The 23,969-nt window shown below is 41.2% G+C and overlaps 1 protein-coding gene across 10 annotated transcripts in view; it reads right to left on the reverse strand.

Moving 5' to 3' along the window:
- LOC111154508 (lysine methyltransferase 2C) overlaps positions 1-23,969 on the reverse strand; it is a 267,678-nt gene that overhangs the window by 39,016 nt on the left and 204,693 nt on the right. For 8 of the 10 annotated variants that reach the window (XM_022514139.1, XM_022514140.1, XM_022514141.1 and 5 more), the window contains exons 27-38: positions 20,427-20,607; positions 17,044-17,148; positions 15,554-15,691; positions 15,339-15,371; positions 15,085-15,234; positions 10,567-10,699; positions 10,103-10,317; positions 8,196-8,269; positions 6,506-6,688; positions 4,240-6,123; positions 3,502-3,794; positions 185-2,010 (exon numbers count right to left, since the gene is read on the reverse strand). In XM_022514139.1, the coding sequence (XP_022369847.1) occupies positions 185-2,010; positions 3,502-3,794; positions 4,240-6,123; positions 6,506-6,688; positions 8,196-8,269; positions 10,103-10,317; positions 10,567-10,699; positions 15,085-15,234; positions 15,339-15,371; positions 15,554-15,691; positions 17,044-17,148; positions 20,427-20,607 (5,215 nt within the window). The remainder of the gene's footprint in view (positions 1-184; positions 2,011-3,501; positions 3,795-4,239; positions 6,124-6,505; positions 6,689-8,195; positions 8,270-10,102; positions 10,318-10,566; positions 10,700-15,084; positions 15,235-15,338; positions 15,372-15,553; positions 15,692-17,043; positions 17,149-20,426; positions 20,608-23,969) is intronic. The other 2 variants (XM_022514145.1, XM_022514147.1) reach the window with 2 other exon arrangements.

The following is a 23,969-nucleotide window of genomic DNA, read 5'->3' on the forward strand; positions in this document are numbered from 1 at the left end:
AACTCAAGAGCTTTGAATCTCTCGATCCCTGGGAGGAATCGAAAACTCTTAACTGCTTCATCTTAAAGCTGAATAAGGAACAAGTTGCTCTGGTCCACATGTAATTTTAATACCGAAATCCTGGAAGCTTACTGTACGCCACCCTAACGCCCACAAAATTACTGAAATCCAAGGGAATTCCTACCGATGTTAGGGAAGAATGGCTCCGACCGCTGGCGAATCATGGCTTGCATCTGTCTCTGCTGTTGCTGTTCTTGTCTCTCTTGATCCAGAAGATCCTGTAGAAGCAGAGGCTGTTCCTCTAGAAGGAGGGGCCTCTCTCTATTCTGCTGGGCTAATGTCTGAGGGACCATTAGCTGCTGGGGTCCAGACATGCCACTGCTACCAGACTGATTTGTTAGAGGCACAGTTTGATTTGTAGGTTTTCCGGTCCCAAAACCATGATTAACTGCTGACTGCGCCTGAATGAATCCTGGATTTACCTGCACACCCTGAGGAAAAGTATGGTTTACTCTAGAGACGACTGCCGCATTAGAATTCACGGTACCGTCCAAAACGTGACCAGGTGGTGTCATCAAAGGAGGCGGCAAACTCGACACATGATTGGACGGTGAGGCTGACAAAGTTGGTGGTGGAGACCCCAATGGCCTAACGTCTGCATTATCGGATTTTTCATTAGCAAGTAAACTTGAGAGAACTGGAGTAGATCCAGTTATGCTGCAGGAGTTTATTACGTCCTCAGCAGGCAGCTGAGTGGAGCCACGAACACCACTTGTGTTGGAAGCAGCAGTTTCTCGATTAGCTCTTTTCTCAAGTAGGTCTGTGCCACAGGACTGCAAGGAAGCCTTCTCTCCATCATGTATGTCTGTGTGAGCAGAAGCCTGTGAGCAGGGAGTGTCAACATCATCCTTACTCTCATCACTTTTCTCACTTTCACATTTGGTTTCCCCTTTAGAATTTGGAGATAGTACTTCTGTTTTTATCTCACTGGTACTCGTGGATTTTTTCCATGGAGAATGTTTATCAGGAGAAACCACAGTTTTGTCCTCTTGCTCCTTTTTTTTTGGTTCAATAGATACACACTGATTATCTATCTTATCATCAATCGGAACATTAAGGTCTAGTTCCTCATTAAACATGCTTTTCTTGTCTCCTAGGTCAAGTTCGGGATCTGTATATGCAATGAGGTCAAACTCTCCTGACTTTAAGAGGTCATCCAGGTTGGGATCATTAGTTTCCAAGTTACCTAAAGTGTCCAGTTCGTCTCCCTTGCCATCTTCTGTATCTAGATTTAAATTTTCAAGATCTTCATCATCCAAGTCTTTGACTTCAACCCCTTCAAGATCTTTAACATCTAGTTCCTTTACAGACGGGTCATCAGAATCAAGTTTTTCTTCAAGACCATCAGAAGATTGGGTGGTTATCTGTAAATTGTCAGACGTTGTTTCAGCTGGTGTAGATGTTGACAAAGACGCCTCTGAAAATTCTCCATCTAAGGGATGACTTAGAGACCTCATGACCATAGAAGATGGATGGGCAGGATGACCTTGGTCTTGCTGAGATGGTGGCACTTGTTCCACATTTGGATGCAAAGGCAGCTGAGTTGGTAGACCTTGAGAAGGTCGTCTCACGGGCTCTGTGTGTCTAGGGCCTGGAAAGTCGGGCCGGGGAATGAAGTTTCCATGTCTTGGATGAGAAGGTACCTCTGTGACATTGCCGGGAGAAGCAGTGTAGGGCAGCCGTGGCCTTCCATCAGGGGCCCTATGCCTCAGTTCAATAAATGCTTGGCCCAGTATGTTATGCTGCTGAACCGGCAGACTCTGTGGTGGAAAATGCTGAGGAAGGCCAACGGGATTATTCATCTGTGCGTTATTTAAAGGCCTTGGCATATCTACAGATATCGATCTTCTCAGCTGTGGAGGAACCCCGGATCCTTGTATTTGTTGAGGAGGTACAAGGAAGCGTTCTTGACTTGACAGGGTACCATGACTACCTCCTGGAAATCCAAATCTAAGAAAAAAGCAAGTTGTTAATATTAAGAATCATGTTGAATTTAGAGTTAGGTTGAAAAAGGAACAGCTTTAGATTAAACTCATATACAAAATTAATGTTGCCAAATGCAACAACTTAGCAAATCAAAATTATCACCATTAGAAAGCACTTACCAAGTATCCATACACAAGTAATTGTTGCTAAGTACCCTACAATGCTCACCACATCTGAGCTCTCAAGGCAAATCATCTAAGGCAACGTAAACAAACGGACAGTGAGCAGATGCAATCCAATGTTCAGAAATAAGCACACTACTCCTAGAGTAAGAGTCCCTTTGTTCCTTATTTAAGGAGGTTGTAAGGAAAGGCTGATGTGGGGTGGGGGGGGCCTGAAGAAGGCAGGTGGTCTAACAAATTATGCTGGAGAGACTTTTTTTTTTTTTTTAAAGATTTTGTTTATTTATCAACAGGAAGAGACACAGGGAGAGAGGGAACACAAGCAGGGGGAGTGGGAGAGGGAGAAGCAAGCTTCCTGCTGAGCAGGCAGCCGGATGCAGGGCTCGATCCCAGGAGCCTGGGATCATGACCTGAGCCGAAGGCAGATGCCTAATGCCTGAGCCACCAAGGGGCCCCATACCAGAGAGACTTCCAGGCCTCTGTCCTTGAGAGGACAAAGGCATGGGTATGATGACCAAAAAGACTGATCTATTTGCTTAAAAGGGATGATGACAGGAGGCAGTAAGAGATAAAGAAGGCGAGGAATCACCTGTAAAAACTTAGTAGATGAATAAATTATAGGACTATTTTTATTATTTATACTATACCTCATTCTAAAAAAAATTAAAGGCAATTTATAAGTAAATATAAAAGAGAACAAAAGGCATAAATAATAACTGAGGAAGAAAAAAGGAAAATCAGGTTAAGACTATCATGGATATAGGTATTAGACCGAAAAAACATACATGACCAAACCAAAGCATGTCCTAAAGAACTCTCTACTGTGTCACGTTTGGGACTGACCCTCGTACCAGCCACTCCACTCACTCAAAGAAACGATGCCGTTACCTGTACAACCCTCTCTCATCAAGAAAAGCTCCTAGAGGAAAACAGCCCATCAATTTGGAAATCTCCACAGTTATTTACAAAGTACATTAAAATGGAAAATTTGTGGCAAGGACAATGTTCACTCATCACAATCCAGAAAGCTTTCACCAAACTAAAGAGGGAGCTCCAAGCTACAGATCCGACGGACTGCTGAGCTGCTTGCCTGTGGCTATAATGTAACCCTAACAGTCGATACTTAATAACTGAGGAAGGGTTTTAAGAGTCTACATAGAGTTCTCCAGAGGTTAAAAAAAGAAAACTCCATGACCTCTCATTAGTGGAAAATAACACTGATTATATCTCAAAGGAATCAAGAAGTAAAAAGTATTAACAGCATCTCAGCAGTAACTTCATTTTTCTATTCCCTTCTAGCAGTTTAAATGTGGCATGAAATTAAAAGCATTACCTGAATCCATGAGGCCTCATCCCCATACTGGTAACATCAGGAGGATAGGGGCCACGTGGATCTTTTGGGAAAACTGCGTATCTGGGTCCTAGAGGAGGGACAACAGGCGACGTGATGTTCCCAGGATAGGGGGGTGGAGGCCGGCTGAAAGCCTGGCTGACGCTTTCAGGCTGCCAGCGTGGCAAGGGCGCTGAGTGAGGCACCGCCCCAGGGTCCTGCGACCCCTTCTCCTGCCGGCCTGCCAGCTTCTTCTGCTGCTGCTGCTGGAGGATGATCTCACGCAACTTCTGCCGCTGGAGGGAGAGAAACGACCGTCACGAGGAGGTCTGACAACGAACGGATGGCTTCTTAAGTCCAAATGTTTTCAATATGGGACTGTGGTGATGCTTAAAATACCTCAGTGTTCACAACTTTGATAAAACACCGGATGTACTTAACTATTCAACAGGTTATAAGAATAAAGTAATAATTTGGGTCCTTTTCCCCGCCACACAAGAATCATAAAATTGAACGTTTTCATATTTAATAATTCCAAATTCATGAAGATCAAAAATAAGATGCAGAATATATCAAATTCAACTGCATTAATTTTACCAATTTCATGTTTCTTCTCTGCAGTATGACAAACTCTACAAAGATAAACTTTAACATTTGTGTAGAAATTACTCAGTTTGTGAAATGAACAGCTTTGTCAAATAATACACTTAAAACACCTGTGGAGATAGGATACGTTTTTACCTGTCTCAATTTCTCTGTCTCTGCTTGTGACATATTTACGGTATTCTGTGTATCAGTGACTCCCGAAGTGGGTACAGGTCCAGGAAGATGGGAGACGCCGGAAAACTGTTGGCTTTGAGAAGTCATTGGAGAGTGTGAAGGCGCGCCGAAGCTCCCCTCCGAGCCAGGCCTCGACTGATCAACAGTATCATGTGTGACTTGACTTGCTCCGAAAGAGTCAGACTGAGATCTCGGAGTCATTGGAGGCTGATCATAGGGGTCACGAGTAGCAGATGGGGAGACTCGGCTAAACGTGTCTGAAATACCAGGTCCAGGTGGCCTAGGCGTTTGGGGACATGCATCAGGTGGCCTTATCAACGGGCCAGATAAAGCTGCTCCTCGATTCTGTGCTGCCTGCAGGAAAGGATCCTGATTTGGCATGAGGACTGGTCTTGTCATCGAGGACCTAGTAAAACCCTCCGAAATCCTTGGCCTTGGTGTTGCTGGTGGCTGAGAGTAAGGAACAGAAATCCCAGGTCTTGGTGTTCCAGGGGCATGGGCATACGGATCCGCATGCCTCTGATTAGCGGCAGAAGTAACGAACAAGTCTGCCTGTGTAGACGGCCTCGGGGTTGGTGGCTGCTGACTGTAAGGGTCAATCGTGGTGGGCCGGGGGGTTCCAGGAGGTTGAGAGTAAGGGTCTGGATTGGAGCGAGATGTTCCTGAGGGTTGGGAATAAGAATCTACAACAGGTCGTGGAGTTCCTGGGGGTTGGGAATATGGGTCCTGAGATGTTGGCCTTGATATGGTTCCAGGGTGGGAAAAAGCCCTTGAAGGATGAGCAAAAGATTCATTCATCGCCGGATGTGGGGTGAGGGGAGGCTGGCTATATGGGTCACTTGACTGATTATGAGGAAAGTTATCTACAGGTCTTGGTGTTAAAGTAGGCCTTTCATAAGGATCAACAGACAATCGCCTTGGTGGCTGTGACACGGATCCAAAGGGATCCTGGGAAGATGGAGGGGGCTGCATTGGAGTCTTAAAAGGTCCAGGACCCCCATCAAGAGGGGCAGGTGTCAACAAGGGTCGTGTGTATGGGTCAGCTATCCGCTGTCTTTGAAATACATCTGTCCTCGGAGATGGTTTAGTAAAGTGATCATTGGTTCCAGCTGTGAGAGGACCTTTTGCAGTTTGTTCAGAAACTACAGGGGGTCGGGGGAGGCCCAAGGGTTTGGGAAACTGATCTGTCATCATGGGTCTAGGTGTGTCCGGAGGCTTTGCATAGGGGTCACTATTCGTTGTGGAGGAAGAACATACATCTCTGACTGGGGACGGCCTATTTGCTGTTGTTTCACTCATCTGAGCAGGCCTAGAGACTGAAGGCAGAGGGGCACAGCTGTCCGCCAGTGTAGCAGAGTTTCTTCTGGAAAAACTATGGCCCCCAGGAGGTGGTCTTGGGGTACCAACCATTTTCGCGTAAGGATCCATTGGAGATGGCGGTCGGGAGTGAGAGGATCCCGGTGAGAACACCTGCGGGGAGGCTGGCTGACAAGCCTGAGGCTGAGGCAGGCCCTCCTGCACGGGCACTCGGGCTGGGGCTGCCGCAGGAGGAGGGGCCTGTGGTTTTACAAACACGTCATCCGATGGCGCAGAGGTGGGGGTGCCGGGGAGCTGCTTCGCAAACAGGTCTTTATGGAACGAATGCGCCGGAGACACACTTCCGTTGCCAGGCTGGGGGGTCAGGGGGCTCTGCATCCCGCTGCTGGGTGTGTCCGAGCCGGAAGGGGCTAGGAGGGGCTGCGCCCCGAGCTGCTGCTGCTGCTGCTGCTGCTGCTCGTTCTTGACCTGCTCGAGCTTCTGCGTGGCTTCTATCTTAGCCTGCTGCTTGCTCTTCTGACGCATTTGCTGTGGAGCAGGAAAGAGAAAGTGATCGCATGGTTGAGAAAAAGAATGTAATGGTCATGGGAGGAGAAAAGTGACAGAAAATTCATTTGTTTGATGTCATCCGTCACCAGACTGGGCCCGTATCAGATTACAAACTCCTGAAGAGTAGCCGTGATCAGGCATCGCACCCTGCTCATGCTGACCGCAGCACGTCGTTTACGATGTTTCCGTGAACTCCCCACATCCACTTAGACATAGCTTACTGAGGAAGGGAAGCCTATTTTTCATCTCATTTTCATACTCTAATAAGAACTATCTCCTGAAATAATGGCATGAACTGCTCTCCTCTCAAACAGTAAAAAATGCAATTTAGAAGCAAATTATTAAAAACAAAAACACACACCTGTCTAAATTTCCATTCCTGTTCATGCTCTGATTCTCGCTGCTTTAATGGGTCTTTAAAGAGGTCCGAGTCGACGCGAGAACTGGGATCGACGCTGTCCTGCTGCTGCTGCCTCTTCAGCGGGTCATTTGACATCTGCACTTTATTAATGCGTAAAGCAGCTCTGTTGTCTCGGGCCTTTTGCTTTGAAAAAAGAAGAAGGAAGTTATATTCCAACAAATGTAACATGTTTCACGAAACAAAGTAGAATTATGATAAACTTTATACGATAAAGTTTGGTTAAAGAGTTGAAAAGAGCCTCCAGGCTCCCGTGTGAAGCCTCTGGACAAGGCCCCATCTTCCCCCATGTTTAAAGCATGACACCTCAGCGGAGGATGGGTTTCCATCGCTCTGTCTGCACCAGGCTAGAGAACCCAGTAATCTATTATTTTCAATCCTAATCTTCAAGGACCCTTCAAAAATGGAAAAGTTACCCCCCACAATTGAGAGTAAAAGAAAATATCTAATCAATCCTCTAAATCTAAAATCTGGAATTTGAAGTTTAGCATTAAAGAAAACAGTGAGAAACAATAAAATTATCCTGCCTTTACCTTACCACAGTCAAGGTGAAAGAAAACGAGGCATTATCAACACATCAAAAACATTATTTTGCTTTACCCAAACATTCACTATCTCTGACAATATATGCACTGAAAGCCAAGCTGAAAAATAAATGCATATATTTTTCAAAACAATAATGTCCATTTAATATGCTTTAAGAGGGAAGCCAGGATTTGAATGAAGCTGAAAACCTTAATCTGGCTCTTTGGGAGAAAATAATTCACCATCTAAACTGTGACCCTTATTATAAAATATCCTGACTATTTCTCACAAAAGTCATGTTTCAAAAGCTCCTTAAAGGTGTCCAGGTATGTCTCTTTCAAAATACATAAAGATTCTTCATTAAACTTAACAGACAAAAAAGCTTATTGTAGAAGAAACTGAGGCACGCTAACGTAGCCTCAAAAATTAGTACTCTTTCGAAGAGATGAAACTATTTTTAAGTGAAATGAGGGGCACCTGAGTGGCTCAGTAGGTTAAGCCTCTGCCTTCAGCTCAGGTGCTGATCTCAGGGTTCTGGGATCCAGCCCCCTATCAGGCTCTCTGCTCAGCAGGGAGTCTGCTTTTCCCTGTATGAGCTCCCCCTCTCTCAAATAAATAAATAAAATCTTTTTTCTAAAAAAGTGAAATGAATTAAACATGCTCCTAAAATAACTGATTTCCATCTTCAATATCGTGGTTCTAATTAACCAGCTTATGAAAACACCACATTCTACCTTAACGTATAATAAACTAGGAAATCACTATAAAAACAAAGCTGTTTATTAATTGTGCAAGTATTAAGATGTATTTTGTGCAATGGTAAATCTTTTTATTAACCCAAGACAATAAAAGTAAGGTTTGGGTATTGTATATACTTAATATAGGGATGCCTGGGTGGCTCAGTCAGTTAAGTAAGTGCCTGCCTTCGGCTCAGGTCATGATCCGAGGACCCTGGGATGGAGTCCCACACTGGGCTCCTCGCTCAGCGGAGAGCATGCTTCTCCCTTTGCCTGCATCTCCCCCTGCTTTTGCACTCTTTCTCTCTAACAATAAAATCTTAAAAAAAAAAAAAAAAAAGAATCTGATACACGGGAGTTTTGGTAAATACCACGTAAGGCGCTCTTTCCTGTGAGCTGGCTTTTCTCCACAGCTTGGCAATCTGTTTCACTCTGGTGGTCCAGTCTGCAATAGAAGAGCACGTGCACACAGTCACAGAGCCAAGGTCAGGACGCATCGCCATGCGGGGCTGACAGCTCAACTTAGTCTGGCTACGTTCTCCTAAAATGGGTGGACCTAAGTTCAGTTCTTGGTACGGCATAAAGTTCCAGGCACAGAGTAGGCCAGACACGTATCTGCTAAATGAAGTGCCGCCTCATTAACCGTCTCGCTAGAGAACGGGGAAGCTTTTAAGTCAAATGGGCTGAGCCGCCAAGATAAAGTTAAGCCAAAGGTAATACGTTCCCTCAACCATGTAGATGCTACCAGACAGAACTGAACCTAAGAGTTCTATAAAATATCTGTACTCGAGAGAAGTCTATTAATCTGACCAAAAGAAGTAATCATAATTATAAATAAGAATCTCACCAGCACTTGTGCACAACAAACATATGGAAAACTAACAATTTCAAATCATTTCTATGAAATTCACAGTGTCAGGACAGTAAACAAAGTGAAATATGGGTGAAATCAACAGTGATAAATGTAGAAATGATTAAGCCATTAAAAAAAAAGTTTTAAGAAAGCCAATGAAGATGGTGACATAGCAACAGCCTTAACATGTTAACTCATGGGGTTCTAGAATCACATAATAAAATTACTAAAGAAAATTACTTTAAAAAAATCATAGTTCTACTCTAAGGATAATGGACATTGATGCAAAGTGACTTAATAGAGCCAGATATGCTCATCTGTAAACAGCCAATGAAGGTGGGATAAAACAGTATTTGAAAATTATGTATATTCCTTTACTAGACAACCCTGTACTAAACCACTGATTTTTATTGTTGTGTAAGGTAGCATTTATTTCTATATAGAATGAATAAAGTAGCACAGGTGTCATCTTTAAGAAAATCCACTTCTGGGCAACCCCCAGGTTATTTAAAAGAGCTATAAGCTGGGATGCCTGGGTGGCTCAGTGGGTTAAAGCCTCTGCCTTTGGCTCAGGTCATGATCCCAGGGTCCTGGGATCAAGCCCCACATCCAGCTCTCTGCTCCGCAGGGAGCCTGCTTCCTCCTCTCTCTCTGCCTGCCTCTCTGCCTACTTGTGATCTCTGTCTGTCAAATAAATAAATAAATAAAAATAAACAAAAATTAAAAATTAAAAAAAAATTTTTAAAAAGCACTATATGCTGGTAGCAGGGAAATGACTCTAAGACAGAGTGTGAATAACGTTTTCTATCCTAGTCTGTCTGGCAACATGAACTCACCATAATTAATCAATGTTTGCTTAAAAATATTCTATAAATGACATTCCATTAATCTAAATAGTTCATCCTCTGGTTAAGCAGAATTTTCAAAAAGGGTACCTTTATACCATCCGACTTTTTCAAACAGGCTGGACTGCTAGGGAAAGGGGCAAATACTACTGAGTTAGCTTGGTTGGGAACAGACTCTGAGAATAGGGTCTGATTGAGCCTAACTGTACTCTTGACTACATGGTGAGTTCCTGTTCTAGTTTTTTGTTTTTTTTTTTTTTTTTTTTTTTTTTTGGTAGAGTTACACAGGTAACACAACACTGAGTTTCACATTTAGGAAGACTGCTAAGAGCAGGAAAACAGATTATTTCATTAACTGAAATTAACTTTTAGGAAATATGCAAAGGGATACAGGGTCTAGGACTGAGAAAATGCAAGATCTTTCCAGACACCTATGGAGTCTTCACATGGTATGCAGTTGTACCTGATGAAATTTAATGTTGATACACGGTCTTTCTACTACAGTAACAAAAAAACAATCAGGCACTGCACATGCAGGAAAGCTGGTAACACAGACAGCAATACTATATCCATGAATTACCAGGGAATTCCTCCTTCAGGTTGGGGAAATTAATGTTTGTGTAGAGAACGGGCGCTACTGTTGCCATTTCTCCCAGAGCCTCCTCCTTCTCCCACTTCAGTGTACTTCTCTGGGCGTTTGACATTGTATCATTTTCTCCTTCCCCCGTGGGAGCTGATGATGTCCAAGAGCTGTTAGGATCACTTGCCATTGGATTAAATGCTGGATTTTTATCCCTGGGAAATAATAAATAACTTGACTTCATACACATAAAATTACTTTCTAAATACTATGGTCAAATACAATTTCCTTAAGACCTCTTCTTATTACAAAGTAGATAACATGTTAGATAATTTTTAGCAAAGATCCTAATATATGTAACATACACTTATGCAGTACAAAGCAACTTAAGATAGACCAATTAACATTTTTATAATAAAAATTATTGCAACTTAAGTTTCCACGGAAAACGAAGCCGATGATACCTGGCGTCAGCATAAGGAGACTGTGCTATGGCAGAGAAAGTTCCCAATCCACTTCCTGGAGGCAAAGAATTGTGTGGGAGATGAGGGCTGGGTCCGATAAGGCCATTCATGAGTGGCATCCGGGAAAAAACATCTTTGAAGAAGAAAACAACAATTCAGTTTGCATATTATTCATAAATAACTTTTTAAAAGCAGCTTATTTTTGAGTAGTATTTCCAAAGAAACATTCCTAGCACTCTTTAAAAGTAGGCTTTTTATTTCAATATGAAGCTAAAATATTGCACAAAGAGTAGTTTTTGGTTATACTCTTTTGCAATATGGTCTTTGTACTTTTCCCTACTTCATCACAGTATACTGCAGAGAGCATGTGTGTCGGAGTTTGACAGCCTTGGGCTTGAAGCTTGATTTCTGCTACCCGTTAAAAAAGAGTCAGTTACTGCTTCTACACAATGAAGCTACTCTGTGACGTCACTGTCACAATGGATGGGCGTTCTCAGCATGGTGCCTGGCGTGCAGTGAGCTACTCCTTACAGATCAGCTCCACAGAAAGAATGACTCTGCAGCAAATGCTAGTAAATTTCATCAAATATTCTTTCTCTTCTTCATTCAAAAATTTACAAACAGATGGTTCTTTATATTTTACCCCTGTTGGTGTTAATACAAAAAAACCATCCATGATTCTTAAGTTGGTATGTGGTCTAAAATTATTTGGAACAAGCAATATTTCATCTACCATTATCAAACAGATGATTATTGTTAAAAATACATACATTCTGTTTTGGGCCTCATTTTCATTACGTGCTTGCAGTTTCAACCCACACACATTTTAACTCTCATTCCAGCTTATTTACAAGCTTAGGGAGGACACTGGGACGGATTATCACAGGCTTTCAGGATTTTGTCTCAAGGACTTCCTACAAGCTATCTGACTTCCCAACTAGGGCTTATTCTACTAAGTGCTGGAGCTGGACGCACTGGATAAGAACACAACAGTGTCAAGTGTCTCAGAACATCTATGTTCCCTTCAAGGAGGAGATCAGGGAACAACATTTCTGCTTTTATCCCAAGCAGAATGTTACCTCTATTTTCAGTTTCAATGAAAAGTAGGTTCCATTAAGGAATGTTAAGATTTGACTGAAAAATCTCAAATATCTTTCATGTAATTAAGAGAAACAAAAGCTTCTTTATTGATAATGACAATGTGATCCATGTCAGCACTATCTTAACCACAACATGACCACATTGAACCCTTTCATAATAATAGTTTATGAAGCATTTCCCTATATGCCAAGCACTGTTCTGAAAGCTTTACATGTATTACCTGTTGGATCCTCACCACCACCTAGGAAACGGGTTATCACATGTAGCTCCTTTGAAGCAAAGACCCAGAGGTTAAATAACTTGCGCAAGGACACGGAAGTAAATGCAAAGCATTTTTCTTTTGTCACTATTTTAATTAAGAAGTGTTGTCTCTCAGTCTCTGTCGTCTACCGTACAACTCAACCTGATGATACCGGCTTATAAAAGTAATGTTTCAAGGCATGAATCATAGTAATGATAGAAAAGTTACTTCACTTAACCTTTCACTAACGTGATTTCAAGTTATTCTATCTCAATCTTCTTGAAATTTCCTTTCTCCGCTTTCTGACCTTCTGTATCACTGGGCTAACACTGCATTCCGGCACCCTTCCTGAACTACTGCTACTGAAGTGACTCGGCTGAAGATTACCAGCAATTTTACTGTCCAATGAAACATCTGTCAAGCATTCATCCTACCCGACTTTGTCCCTATCTCTAACAATCCTCATCTCTAAGATCCTAGGCCTCTCATGCAGTCTCCATCACTGCTTTTTTCACTTTCACATAACTCTTAAAAAGGAGAAAGAAAAGGAACATCTAACTGCATATCTAATATAAGTCTAGAGAGTTAAGCTTGTAATTCATCACATTTAAGAGTTCTTCAAGATTCTGTACTCTACAGCACATATTGCCTAACAGCCACAAGTAACTCCGCCTGTAAGTCAGAACGATGTATATCGTCATTTCCAACGAACTAACAGTGGTCTAAAACTAAATGTTATACCTCTACTGCCCTCTAACACTAACACACACAGACACACACACCCAGTCCTCTCTGTTCTGCGCTTCTAGTATACAGCCTGATTACCTGTAGGCAAGCCTGGCTCCCATCAGTCTACTTCACTTTTGTCCCACTTTCCTAGTACAACCACTCAGTAGCAGAGTCCTCTGTGTTCTAACATCACTGTCTCTCACATCCACTGCTTTTTTTCAGTTAGCACTGCAGATACACTTACATGCATGGAACCCAAATTTTCACCTAGCCCCAACCACAATAAACTCATGAGTATAACCCTTGTCTCGAACTCCTTCCCAATACTGCCGAAACGTGTAACCCATCAGTCAGGTCACATCACTGGTGTGAGATCTTGGATGGCTCTAAGTAACCCACAGAAGAAAAGGCCAACTGTCACTGCCTATTTTCACAGCCATTTACATACAATCTAGACCCAACATGCATTTTCTACTTTTGCTCCTTAAACGCTACCCACTTACTCTTCCTTTGCTCTAGAAAATGTTCAAGTTGCCATTACTGAATATCTATGTGTCACTATGTATGCGGCCTCATCATGCTTACGTCAGAACTGTTATTCTCCAAAACATGCTATCTTAATGACTTTGAAGGTCCTACTTGAACCATGGTCTACTATGATATAAACTAGCTGTACACCTGAAAGTCTATGATAGCAGGATGAAAACTCCTTCCAGGAGTCTCTCTCATCTTTGTATCACACATAAGCACCTAGCAAAACAAAGGTATCCCCTCAAAACCTTTCAAAAATGAGCCTACACTATGAGAGGATTTAAAGCATGACAGTGAAATTGTTTATTTAAAAACGCATCTTGGGGCACCCTGGGTGGCGCAGTCCGCTGAGCCTCCGACCCTTAATTTCAGCTCTGGTCCTGATCTCAGGGTCTTGTGCTCCAGCCCTACATTGGGGTCTGCTCTAGGCATGGAGCCTGCTTAGGATTCTCTTTCTCTCCCTCTGCCCCTCCTCACTTTCTCTCACTAGCTCTCTAAAATGAATAAATCTTTTTTAAAAAAGAATCTTTGGAGTGCCTGGGTGGATCAGTCAGTTAAGTGTCCAAATCTTAATTTCAGCTCAGGTTATGAGCTATTGTGAGACTGAGCCCCCCTTCAGGCTCTGTGCTGGGTATGGAGGCTGCTTAAGATTCTCTCTCCCTCTTATCCTCTGCTCCTACCCTCTTCCCCCTACCCATGAGCACATGCCCGCTCTCAAAAAAAAGCATCTTTGATTTGATTTCTAAAATCATTATTTTCCATTTCAGAAAACATGGAGATATGGGTTTTTTAATATGCTGAGAAGAGAAATACTGAAGTGTTGCACTCTTAATCATTAAGGAAACATATGGGAACAATTAAGACAAGAAGCACTTATGATGAGTCTATTTTATCCAAATGTAAATCACATGTTTAGTCTAGAAAAAAAATCAAGGTAAATTTATGTTTAGAGGCTAAACTGGCAGAAACTAAAATATTTTAATTATGTGCATTATGACATTTTTCATGTATACACAAAATTGGTAGTAAAGATAACATTAAATTATTTGCATATTTCAGCACTTTTACAAAAACAATGTAAAGGGTTAGAAAAGCATCATAAAATTCCTTAGCTCAGTATACCCGCATGAAGCAGTAAGACCAGGGTACGGAGATGGGACCCTGTGCGCAAATCACCAAGCACCCACATCACCCCAAGGGACTCCAACCACCCCCACGGAGAGTCCCACACCTGTGGTGGTTTCCCTCACGTACCTTCACAAATTTTAAGTCTAAGTCATCCAATTTCAGCTCTCCAGAAACACGGAGAAATTAGATTATCTGGCAACTAGTTACAAGTAGGTAGAAGAAAACTGACCAAAGACAGATTTCTACAAAATTAGAGATCCAAAGTTGACAGTGGAAAAATGTGACAGATTTACTCTGAAAGGATGCGCTGAGCACACACTCCATGGGGGAACAGACAGTGATGGGGACAGATATGACCCCAGCCTTCAAGGAGCTCACGGTCTCAAGGAAAAACCGTAACTATCCAAACAGGCATCCACAGTGTGCCACCTGCCACAATGGAAAGATGGGGCCGTGTGTGCAGGTGGCGATCTGCTGACTCGGGATACGACAGGGAAGCCGAGGCCGGGCAGCCAGGTGCGGGGGGTCAGTCTCCAAACGTGTGAGCAGGAAGGGCCGACTGAAGGGGAGCTGCCAGTAAAGACAGCAAAAGAACTCTGGTCACAAAGTAGATCCCAGAGGGCTGGGGAAGTTCATGGGGGTAAGGGAGTAACTGAGATAAATTCAAATTAAGTGTTGTTCCATTGCCACAAAAGAGGGTTTTCTGCTTTCGGTTTCTATACCTTGTTTCTAAGGGACAAGGCTGATTTGCTTCAGCAACAGCAGAGAAACTGCACGAGGGTACTTACGAAACTTTTCTAGAGGTGACGTACCCTGACTGTGTATGGGCACCAGCTGCGGCACTGGGGGTGGGGGAGGCTGTGGGAACGCGGCCGGCTGAGCGGCTGCAGGACTCAGCACAGCAGTGAACAAGTCTTCGACATCCTTCCCGCCAAGCTCTGTGACACAGAATGACAGTGAGAGTAACATTAAAGCAAAGGACTATCGGAGCCCAAGTACATGGAATGCCATTTTCATAGACTCGAAGTAGACAAACGAGTACCTGGAATTTTATATAACTTCCCAAGAATCGCTCCTAGGATAAAACAAAGAAACACAAATATTAACAACTTCCACGTCAACGTACTGACACAATACAGCATTTGACACGGAAATGATCACGAGAGAAGTTCAATGACAAAGAAGCATGCAGAAATCTTTGAAAATCATATTTACTCAAGTCTTTTAGAAAGCCTAGATGTGGGGCAAATATTTTACCATCTGTGACCATCTTGTCTAGCTCAGGACTGAGGATTCCGTCCAGTTGCTCTTCACTTAATGGTCGGGAGCCTGCATTGACACTTGGCGGAGGCAAAGAGGACGGGTCATCAGCAACAGGACCAATATCTATTCCGGCTAGAGGAGTAAAGTAAACAGATTACAAGTGAATTCTGAATACTCAAATAAAATGCACAGCACTATTTACCTGCATCAACATACAACAATATGATTAAAACAGAGCAATGAAAAGTTTGTAATTCTAAATTAATCATGGTTCTTGTATCAATTTGAATGGTCAATCGGTATAAATCAGGCACAATGTAAACTTAGGTGCCACTTAAAGTTTAATCAAAGTAAATACATTTCCTGAGGAACAGAAGAACGCACGTGGTTCTAAACTTCCCCCAAAAATAAGCACTACATCATTAATATAGTTATCTACAAGAAGATTTGATATGTAGTATTTAATATGTAAGTGATTGCTTTAGCTTGGAAATAGTAATTTCCAATGTATAGTTCAACAATCATCTGTAGTGTGTGACACAGGAGGGACAGACTTTCACAAAAATTAATGCTCTAAAATTCTCAATGTTTAGTCAATGTTATCCTTCTGTGAATAATTTCGACCACAGATCATATTTTGGAAATATTCTGTAGTCACAAAACAAGATATAGATTATATTTATAACATAACATGGTTTACTTCATACAAATTGGTTTCCAGGCAAAAATCACATTGAAAAGTGGTCTATCATCTACTTTATCATGCTCTCTCAGTACTACTACCATTAAAAACTAAAATTTAGTCTGCCCTTATATACTCTTGGATTAGGAACTAACTCTATAACATGTGGGTAATACTATAAATTACACAATAAGAAGAATAAAAACCATTCATTAAAAAAACAAAAGAACTAGTGACAAAGTCATCCAAAGCCCAGCACAGCTGTACCGCGCTTTAGCTGCCCCCACAAAGGGAAAAGCGAGGGTGGATTAGTGACAAATTAGCACTCTAACAGTACGCATGCACCTACAGGTTGTTTCAGCTGAAATCACTATAAAAAGACTACGTCTAGTCAGCCGTCATCCATGGCTCAGTTTCTTACCAAATGGAAAAGGTGAGCTCTCAACCTGGAAAGTGCATAAATGAAGACCTACAAGACCCAAACCGAATAAATGGAGGGTTACCACAGGAGCGGGAGGTGAGAGCCACGCAAACAAAGAAGAAACAGGACACAGCAAGACTGCAGGGCAACAAGCCTGAAGTCTGATGCCATCAGAAAGATGACAGAAATTAACTTGCTATCTCCTCTCCTACAGCAAAGGGGCTGAGGTAGATCAAATAAAATGATGAGTTCGTTGACAAAGCCAAAACAAACTTTCTTTCCAATTCAGAGAAGACTAAACTTATTCCACACACACGAGCACACACACACGCCTTTCACCATATCATAAAACAGACACTAGACAAATACAGACATAGATACCTGAATGATCAACTGATTTTGCAAGGTCATCGGAAATTATTCCAAGAATGTCATCATCTGTGTTTAAGACTTCAGAAATATCAGCTAAGGGGTCATCAGTCGTACCTAAGCATAGCAAGTATATTTTTAAAGTCTCAATATTGTCCTAGACATTAAGTTCTAAAACACGCTCACTCGTTCAACCATTCACTAAACATCTAGACTATAGCAGATACGGAGTTAAATGCTAGAATCGTAAGATTATTACTTCTAAAGTACGGAATTTTTCAAAGAAAACACACACCTATGTTTTGAATAACAAAACATTAAAAATTAAGACTACTTTTGTTTTGTGACTGTTTGTTAACAATAAAACTTAAAGACCAATAAGAGAAATAAAGGCAATAAAAGTAAAATAGAATGCTCTAAGAAAGCAAAAAAAAAAATGCATTAAGAAAGTGACATTTCTAAAAGTGACATCTAGAAAATAAGACACGGAAGATAAATATCAAAGTCAAATGCATTTAGAAATTCCTTGTAAAATATAAAGGAGTACCATCTAGTTAGATGCCTACTTCCAACCTTGATCTTAATACTGATTAATCATTCATGTACTTATTCAAAAATATTTCCGGACCCACAGAATCATGTCTATGGATTACGTTAACAGGCATTGTCCCAGCCACTGGGAATTCAGAATAACCAAAACAAGTGCTCGCTCACTTTGTTCACTTTCTCAGAGGGAGCCAGCAAATACATGACAGCAGTGTATGTGCTATGAAGATAACAGTAAGGACAAAGGATTAAGAATAAGATGTGGAGATGATAAAGTATTAGATAAAGTGGTCAGGGAAGACCATTTAAAGGACATGACCAAGGATTGATGTAAATGAGTAAGGGAGTAAGATGCATAAAGATGGAGAGAACACTCCAGGCAAAGGGAAAAGCAGACGGAAAGAAGGAAGCAGGAGGGGTTTTGCCAAGTGTGGTCTGTGTGGTTGACTACAGCAATGAAGGGAAGGAGGGGGTAGGAAATAAAAAGCAGCTAAAGTGAGATTCCATATGGTTTTCTAAGTCGTGGTGAAGGCTGAGCTCTATTCAGAAACACAAAGCAGAACGGGAACTTGTTGGAAGGTGGATAGCTAGAAGGGGACATGAGTGATATCTGAAAGGGAAAACGCAGACTGGGGGAGACGGGCGTAGGGAGCGCTGGCAGCAGGGCAGGCCTGGAGACCTATCAAGAGGCTGCTGCTGTAGTCAAGTGAGAGGTGGTCACGCCAGGCACTCTAGAGCAGGAGGAGGAGTGGAGGTAAGACGTGGTCGACTCTGGGCTACCTCCTGAAGCAGAGACAAATCTGTGGGCGCATCCGGGGCGCAGTGTCAGATAACAGAGCCAAGGAGGACTCCAAAGTTGGTTTCCAGACTCATCAGTAAGACAAAAGGCTAGCTTTAATAACTAATATAAGTTAAGAAACATCTGCATTTTTAAATCCCTGTCAACTGTGTTTTTACTTTTTATAAAAAGGGGGGAGGGGACATAAAACATGTGTAAGATCCTAGATAAAATATCCCTGTAAGACACAAATAGTCTTGTCCCACTTAACATACTTCTCAAACAGATTCTGTAAGAATACTTTCATTTTTCAAGCCAAAAACTAAGATAAATTAAGTGCCCAAATATTTGTAAAGTTTTTAGAGAAATAAAATCACTTCAATAGTGTTTTCTCTAGACACCTTCAGGAAAATAATCTGAATTATTTCAGGCATTCTGTGTGTTATTAAACCAATGGAATTCTACTACATAAATTACAACTAACATTTTTTCAAAAATATTTTAAAAGTTCACCCCTACTTGAAGAAAGGGATTTTTCTATCTTACCAACAAATCATTAGAAATGATGTGACAGGTTATACTGAATGAGATACAACAAGCTGCTACTCATAAGCTCCCCTATTAGAAAGGCCAGAGTAGTTCAGCTGCAGAGAATGTCCCATTCAGTCTGGGTTTTGGAACAGGTACTATTCTGGTCCTCTCCATTCTGGCTTCACAACTGAACCATTCTCTGCAGTTTTGTGAATATATCAATGTTTTTCCTGCCACAATATGTCTTCTGCCCAACTTCAGTTCTCTTCTTCATAAAAACTCAAGTGAAAGTAAATTATAGTTAAGTTTTTAAATGGCTAGTCAAAATTTTTACAGGAAGATAGCCTTCCATTAAGATACTATTTGAAGGATCCACAAGTCTTTCGCTAATAACAATATACTGACTTGGTAAGAGCAGGTGAGCGCTTAAAGCAACAGAATTAAAGTAAAAGTAAAATGATCTCCTAAGATAAACAAAAACCATGGCCTAATTTAGACCAGTGTTTTAACTTCCCCACTGCCAACAATAAGACTGACATCTTGTATGTGTGCAAGAGTGGGTAAGACTGCTTCTAATTATTTTGAGAAGTTAAAATAGAAGCCTGTATGCCAATCCAGGGCAATGCCAAGTTAATAGAGCTGTAATATATCAAAAGTCATCTCTCAGTAAAAGGTCACCTTAAGATCATTTTCCAAATTGAGTTTATCAAATTCACTGAGTTAAAAAAAGGTAATCAATAGTAAAAGGGGAAGGTTGTCAGAAAAACATTAATATACGACTGATAGTAAGATAAAAATCTAGAAGTGGGGCAGAAACTCTGTGATCATCATTTCTACATACTGAACTAGTTAAACTCTCAGAGCCTTAATATCACTTTATAAGCATATTAATGTCTCATACCTTTCCCTGCTTCTAAACAGCCCCCATGTTTACTCTACGTAAGGTAGTAGTTCTCGATCAGGGGCAGTTTTGCAGGGACATTTGGCGGTGTCTGGAGATGCTGCTGGTCATCACGACACGAGGACAGAGATGCTGCCACATACCCCACAATGCACCAACAAAGGCTCATCTGGCCCAAACGGTCAGCAGTGGGAAATGGTGATTTAACACACTGTATTTCATTGAATTAGCGCAGACTGGCAGCCGGGCCCCAGCTGCAGCGCTCTTCTTTTCTTCTCCCGTCTTCTGCATTTCCTTGGGTTATGTAATTAACAAAAACCCATCCCACTTAAATCAAAGGTTATTACATTTATTACTCACCGACTATGGCAAAATCACACCTCCTTACGTTATCCTTAGCATATTACAAGCTGAGCATTCTCGTCTGCAACACTTGATTTCGGCGGTGGTTACACCGACAAATTTATTTGCCAAACCCTAAAGACCTGTCAAGTAGTTGCATTTACTGAATGTATGTTATACTTCAAAGAAGCCGACTTTTAAAAGCATATGAGGCCGAACTAAAGCATTTCAAAGGCTTTCTTACAAGGAATCCAAGTGTCACATGATAAAGAACGCATCGTAAATTATTCCACATACCGTGAGTCCCGGGTTTTGCTGGAGTTGAGGAGGAACTAAGCAGTGGATCTAAGGAAGGATCCAAGAAATTTGTGTTCATGTTTGTTTTATATGAAAGCTGAGCTGTATCTTCTGACAAATTATCTAAACTTAGCTTGTTTTGTCTACTTGTATCTAGAAGATCTTTTCCAAAGAAAGCTTCCTAGATAAAGATAAGCACATATGAAAATGACTGATTTAGTTATATAATTCTAAAATGCTAACAGGTAATTCTGCCATTTTTGACAAGAAGTCAGAAATAACACAAAAACTTGATATTCAAGAATACAGAAATTGAATACAGAAATATATAAATACAGAAATAACCTGTCAATTGCTTTATACAGATTGCCCCTTATTTTAAAAAGATGTTTTTGTAGTTTTACTGGAGACAAATAAAATTATGCAAATAAAATCACACACTTATGTCAAACATGTTTCTAGGAACTGCAACATAATAATCCAGTTAATTCCAGGAGATCAGGGAACAATTAAATTTAAAAACTGATAAAATTGTAATACTCTTGGCACTGATTCATATTTTTAAAAAAACTAAAGTTTCGTGAATATTATTAGTATTTATAGATTACTTGCAGAGAATAACACAAGGGTTTGATCTACAGCTTTAATATTTACATACTTCAGGTACATTTAGTAACCTCATATTGATTCACACAGCCACATTAAAGACTGAACATGCTGTAAATCTGGAAGAGGGTTTTTTATAGTCATTTGAACCATACTATGTGCACAAAATTTAGTATTAAGGCTTTTGGCTTTTTATTCACTTTCTCATATTAACATTTCTCCATTTCAATATACTTCCTCTACCCAAGAGACCAGTGTTTCAAGATGAGTTGCTTACAACTAGAGAATCACTCCAAAACTTTTCAAGGATCAGTAAGAAGGACAAAAGGAAGCCCTTGGGACCCGCCCCCCCCCCCTTCACTTCAACCCAACAACCAGAGCAGAAGCTCTAGTCTATTTTCTGTAAGGTGGTCCTGTCTAGAAGAAGGATCCTTTGTAGAAAACAATTTTGCAGAAACTCAACACTTAACACACTCTCGCCAAAGACACATACACAGAAAAGGTTCACTGCAACATTTTTTTACAATACCAAAAGTGAAAGCAGCTTCAATGTCTGTCAAAGGCATTATGACTAAACAAATTATTGATACCCAAACTATAAAACACATCAATTTTTTAAAAGGATGCAGAGCTATGCTGTCAAAGAAAAGCTCTGAAATACAGTATTAAGGCAAGTTGAGTGATGTGTCCAGCAAAACATCAAATACAAGCCAAGACTATTCCCACTCGGCAAAAATAAGTTATAGAATGAATTCTGAAAGGATAAACACCGAACTGTTAATAATGCTAACTTCTGCAAAGGGATGGGGAAGGAGGTATGTGACATCTCGTAGAGGTGATGATCTATTTGATTTGAAATTTTCACATTTTTTAAGTGAACACGCTGTTTCACTAAGAAAAATCTGAAAATCAGCAGAGTTAGAGCACCAGGTAGAGTCTGATCCGCTCAAGAGTGTGTTTATCGTGAGGAAAAACCGAGAATGGCAGAGCATCTTGGAACTTGAGAGATCATTTATTTCATGCCTTTGGTGGAAGTCTGAGACTATGATTAGCGAGACCTTTTCCCTTTAAGTGACTCAGGACGACTTTAGTGCTATTTATAAGCAACGGTGTTAACATTCGTACCAATCTGATGGCTTTCTGTTAACTTTATATAAAGGAATGGCTCCATATGGCTTCAGATTTCATAATGTGACTCCCAGAACAAACTGGAGATTTTAAATGTACCACAGGGGTTCCTAAGGTCACACAGCAGCACTAGGTCTTAGGAGACCACATAAATATTTCTATTGGGTAGATTACATATTTACAGTTTATCCTGATACTGTTAAGATTAATAAAGGAAAACTGGGAAATGGCTGCTGAACTCCTGTGGGCTTTCATCACTATGTATTCCCTCAGTTGGGGAAAAACACAACCTGCTACCACGAGATGTCCAAGAAACAGCAGCATTACAAAGGATTCCTTCACATCCCCCTGCCCAAAGAAAGGTTAGGTGATACTGAGGGACAGCAGAAGAAAAAATCCAGCTCAACAGATCAAGATTATAGCAGTGATCAGGAAATCAGATCCACTACTCTTAAAGCTCTTTTCCGAAGTATTTTCCCATGTTCATAAGTAGCTGAAGAAGGCTCCGTGCCTACATACAGCACTCTCAGAAGGTCAGCAGGAGGAGGCAGAGGTGGAGAAGCAGGTCATGTGCTCAATATTCCCAAGAAAGGGAGGGGAAGGGGATGAGAGGAACCAAACAGGATGCGATGAAAGGCCAGATCTCCTGACTATTACATGTTTAAAAAGGGGGTACACAGTTAGTATGAATGGGTATTTGAAGGGAATCTGGGGAAAATAAAACATTTATTAAAGAAAGCCAACATGTATGGCACAAGTTCATACTTCCTATTCAATCTCCCAACATTGCTGGGGCACAAAGATGGCGGACAGAATGAGATCAAATCGCTAACTAGTAGCACAGTGGTATTCAAACCCGGGACGCCACTCCAGCCTTAAAGGCCCCACTCTAAAATGGTCACTGCCCTTAAGATATTAGCTAATAAAAACTTCTACTTATATATATATATATTACTACATACTATACACTATGCTTGAAAGTTTTATTAAACACAGAAGACATTTTTACTCAAATGAGTATTTGATTTTTATACTTCTAATCTACCAAAAAAGAAAACTGAAAAAGCTGGATGCTAGCTGAATGGGTATGTATTTTAAAACCAGTAAGAGCCAACTGGAAAATAAAGGTAAAAAACTAATAACTGCAATTCAAGCAATAAAGCAGTATCTTTGTAGGCCGTTATTCCGTGGGAGGAACAGACCAGATGGAGACCCTGCGATGGTCTGCTCCAATGCCACTTCCACACCTGAAGGCAGAGGACCAGCCCCGCCCTATCTCTAGTATCGGGCCTTCTCCAGACAGCATCGCGTGGTTTGGAACTCATCTGTGACTTCAGGCTTACAGATCAGCTGGAGAGAATTCTCTTTCGTGCAGCCTACACCTAGAAAACCACGTCTTCACGTTGAGGGATGTTTTTTTGATGTGTATTTTAGAAAACAAAACCAATTCCACTTAAAGCTTTGGATCACTGGTCTCTAAAGTGGTGAACAGTTGTTAAAGCAGTAACTTGGCTGCTATAAAGCCATCTTTATTCACTGAATGTATCACTCTGACCTGTACTGGCCGAGGGAGCTGTCTGTCCATGGGACGTGGGTGTGGGGGGCACACAGGTGCAAATGGTTTGGAAGAATGAGCTTTCCCTAGTTCAAAATGTCCTTTTATGTCTTATGAAATATTTAGAAGTAAAAAAACTGGGACAAAAAAAGAACTTCATGAATAGTATCAAGACACAAAAAAGGTACAATTTTCTGGGCCTCTGAAAGGTTAAAAAAAAAGGCACTTATAATAACGAATTAAAACAAGTAAAA

This window comes from Enhydra lutris, unplaced genomic scaffold (assembly GCF_002288905.1).
Source record: "Enhydra lutris kenyoni isolate GAN:26980312 unplaced genomic scaffold, ASM228890v2 scaffoldscaffold37, whole genome shotgun sequence".
NCBI classification, from domain to species: Eukaryota; Metazoa; Chordata; class Mammalia; order Carnivora; family Mustelidae; genus Enhydra; species Enhydra lutris.